At 51.7% G+C, this 2,083-nt stretch overlaps 1 protein-coding gene across 1 annotated transcript; it reads left to right on the top strand.

Annotated features, from left to right (window-relative positions):
- Positions 1 to 1,120: 1,120 nt before the first annotated feature.
- On the top strand, positions 1,121 to 1,951 carry Pmar_PMAR000600 (hypothetical protein; the record flags this gene model as incomplete). Its single annotated transcript, XM_002786823.1, has 4 exons — positions 1,121 to 1,144; positions 1,326 to 1,406; positions 1,480 to 1,510; positions 1,812 to 1,951. 4 exons carry the CDS (start codon positions 1,121 to 1,123, stop codon positions 1,949 to 1,951), a joined length of 276 nt encoding a protein of 91 aa, XP_002786869.1.
- Between the last annotated feature and the right edge of the window lie 132 nt (positions 1,952 to 2,083).

Here is a 2,083-nt window from a genome sequence, read left to right as displayed (position 1 = left end):
AGGGTCTGTACGAGCGTGCGCCCTGCACTGCCGTATCGGCTGAGAAGTTCGTCGAAGTGCGGCCCCGATGGCCTTTGGGACCGCGAGATGACAGGTGTCGGGGACGAGACAATGCTGAGGGTGGTCGTAAGGCTAGGAAGAGACCCCAGCTGAGGAGCCCTCGGAGGAGCAGCTGAGGGAGATCAAACGTGTCGCAGCGGAAGTGAGAATTTCCTGAGTACTGTCCAGTTTCTTCTACTAGAGCTATCTTGTGGTGTTGACAGTAGTGGTGGGTCGGGCTTGATGCGATGCAAGGAGGAATTCTCTAGAGGAATTCTCTATTGCAATTGTTCTCGAGAGGAATTCTCTTACAAATAAATATCCTTGTTGATATTCACTCCAGGCCTGCAGCGGTGGCGCGCGAAAGTGGTTGCAACACTTCAGCTAGTGTGTTCGCTGTCTAGCATTCACGAAAACGTTTGATAGGAATCTGTGATGAACCTAATCGTATAGGATTGTGGATCGCTTTGCAATGTTCTCGTATTTAGGTAGTGGTGTCGGCTCTTGCGCTAGTACCGACTAAGTCTGTGGAAGTCTTGTTGTTGTGTTGATAGTCACGGCTCAGTCATGATCAACTTCGTGCCATGATAGTCAGCTAATCATAGTTACAGTTAGTATGGTTGCTGTTGCAGTTGACAGTGTTTGAGCTGCTGTTATCCTCCTTTCCCGATAAGTAACTGATTTCTGCTACTGGTTCTATCGGTGGTCTGGGTCTTTGTGTCGGAATTGGTCGGAGGGAGCTTTCCATTTCTGCTGGTGTTGTTGTCTGACTCTCCTTATCCTTGTCCCCTTGTCCACTCGGCTGGTGGTATCAGTCTCCATCCTGTGGTTTCGCTCTATGAGAGGTAAGATAGATGGCATCTTGATGGTGTCGCTCACTATTCTTGAGAGAATGCTGTGTTCTCTTCGTGTTCTCCGATAATGTGACTTCGTTGTCAGGTGGACCGAGATGATGACCGACCGGCCGGTGACAGGTGAAGTCGTTAAGGGGTACCTCCGTTGCAGAACTTGTGACGATACTGTTCCTACTAGCAATGGTGGTACTCTGGCTTTCTACACCCGTTTTCTCTGTAGAGGAATAATGCCATTGAGGCAGTGTGGGCTGGTAAGCCCTTGTTCTCCTGTAGAGGGATATGCCCATCGAGGCAGTGTGGGCTGGTAAGCCCTTGTTCCCCTGTAGAGGGATATGCCCACTGAGGCAGTGTGGGCTGGTAAGCCCTTGTTCCCCTGTAGAGGGATATGCCCACTGAGGCAGTGTGGGCTGGTAAGCCCTTGTTCCCCTGTAGAGGGATATGCCCACTGAGGCAGTGTGGGCTGGTAAGCTCTTCCCGTGTCGAGGGATATGCCCATTGAGGCAGTTTGGGCTGGTGAGGCCTTTCCACTGTAGAGGGATATGCCCATTGAGGCAGTGTGGGCTGGTGAGCCCTTGTTCCCCTGTAGAGGGCTGTGCCCATTGAGGCAGTGTGGGCTGGTGAGCCCTTGTTCCCCTGTAGAGGGATATGCCCCTCGAGGCAGTGTGGGCTGGTGAGCCCTTGTTCCCCTGTAGAGGGATATGCCCATCGAGGCAGTGTGGGCTGGTAAGCTCTTCCCGTGTCGAGGGATATGCCCATTGAGGCAGTGTGGGCTGGTGAGGCCTTTTTACTGTAGAGGGATGTGTCCATGGAGGCAGTGTGGCCTGGTAAGCCCTTTCCCCTGTGTAGGGACATGGTTACATTACGGCGAATAGACCGCTATTTCCAAGTTCCGTTTGGGAGATGTCTTGTGTTGATAAGGTCACATGGGTTGCGGCAGAGAGCCTCCCATAGCTGTGTCGCCCCGAAGAGGCTCTCGAGCAAAGAACCACGTATTCATGGCGGTAACAAGCAAAAACGAATACGAGTTCACAGCTAGGACCAAGCGGTTCTTCAACTGATCATCGCTACTAAGCCTTATCAAACACAACAGCGCCCCACAATGGCGTCGCTTAATCTATGTGTTTACACTAATGGTGTGTTCACACTAATGATGTGTTCACGGTTATGATGTGTTCACAGCTATGATGTGT

Source organism: Perkinsus marinus, assembly GCF_000006405.1.
Source record: "Perkinsus marinus ATCC 50983 genomic scaffold scf_1104296930864, whole genome shotgun sequence".
In the NCBI taxonomy this organism is placed as follows: Eukaryota; Perkinsozoa; order Perkinsida; family Perkinsidae; genus Perkinsus; species Perkinsus marinus.
The sequence above is the reverse complement of the archived record's forward strand: the minus strand, read 5'-3'. Positions and strand labels throughout refer to the sequence as shown.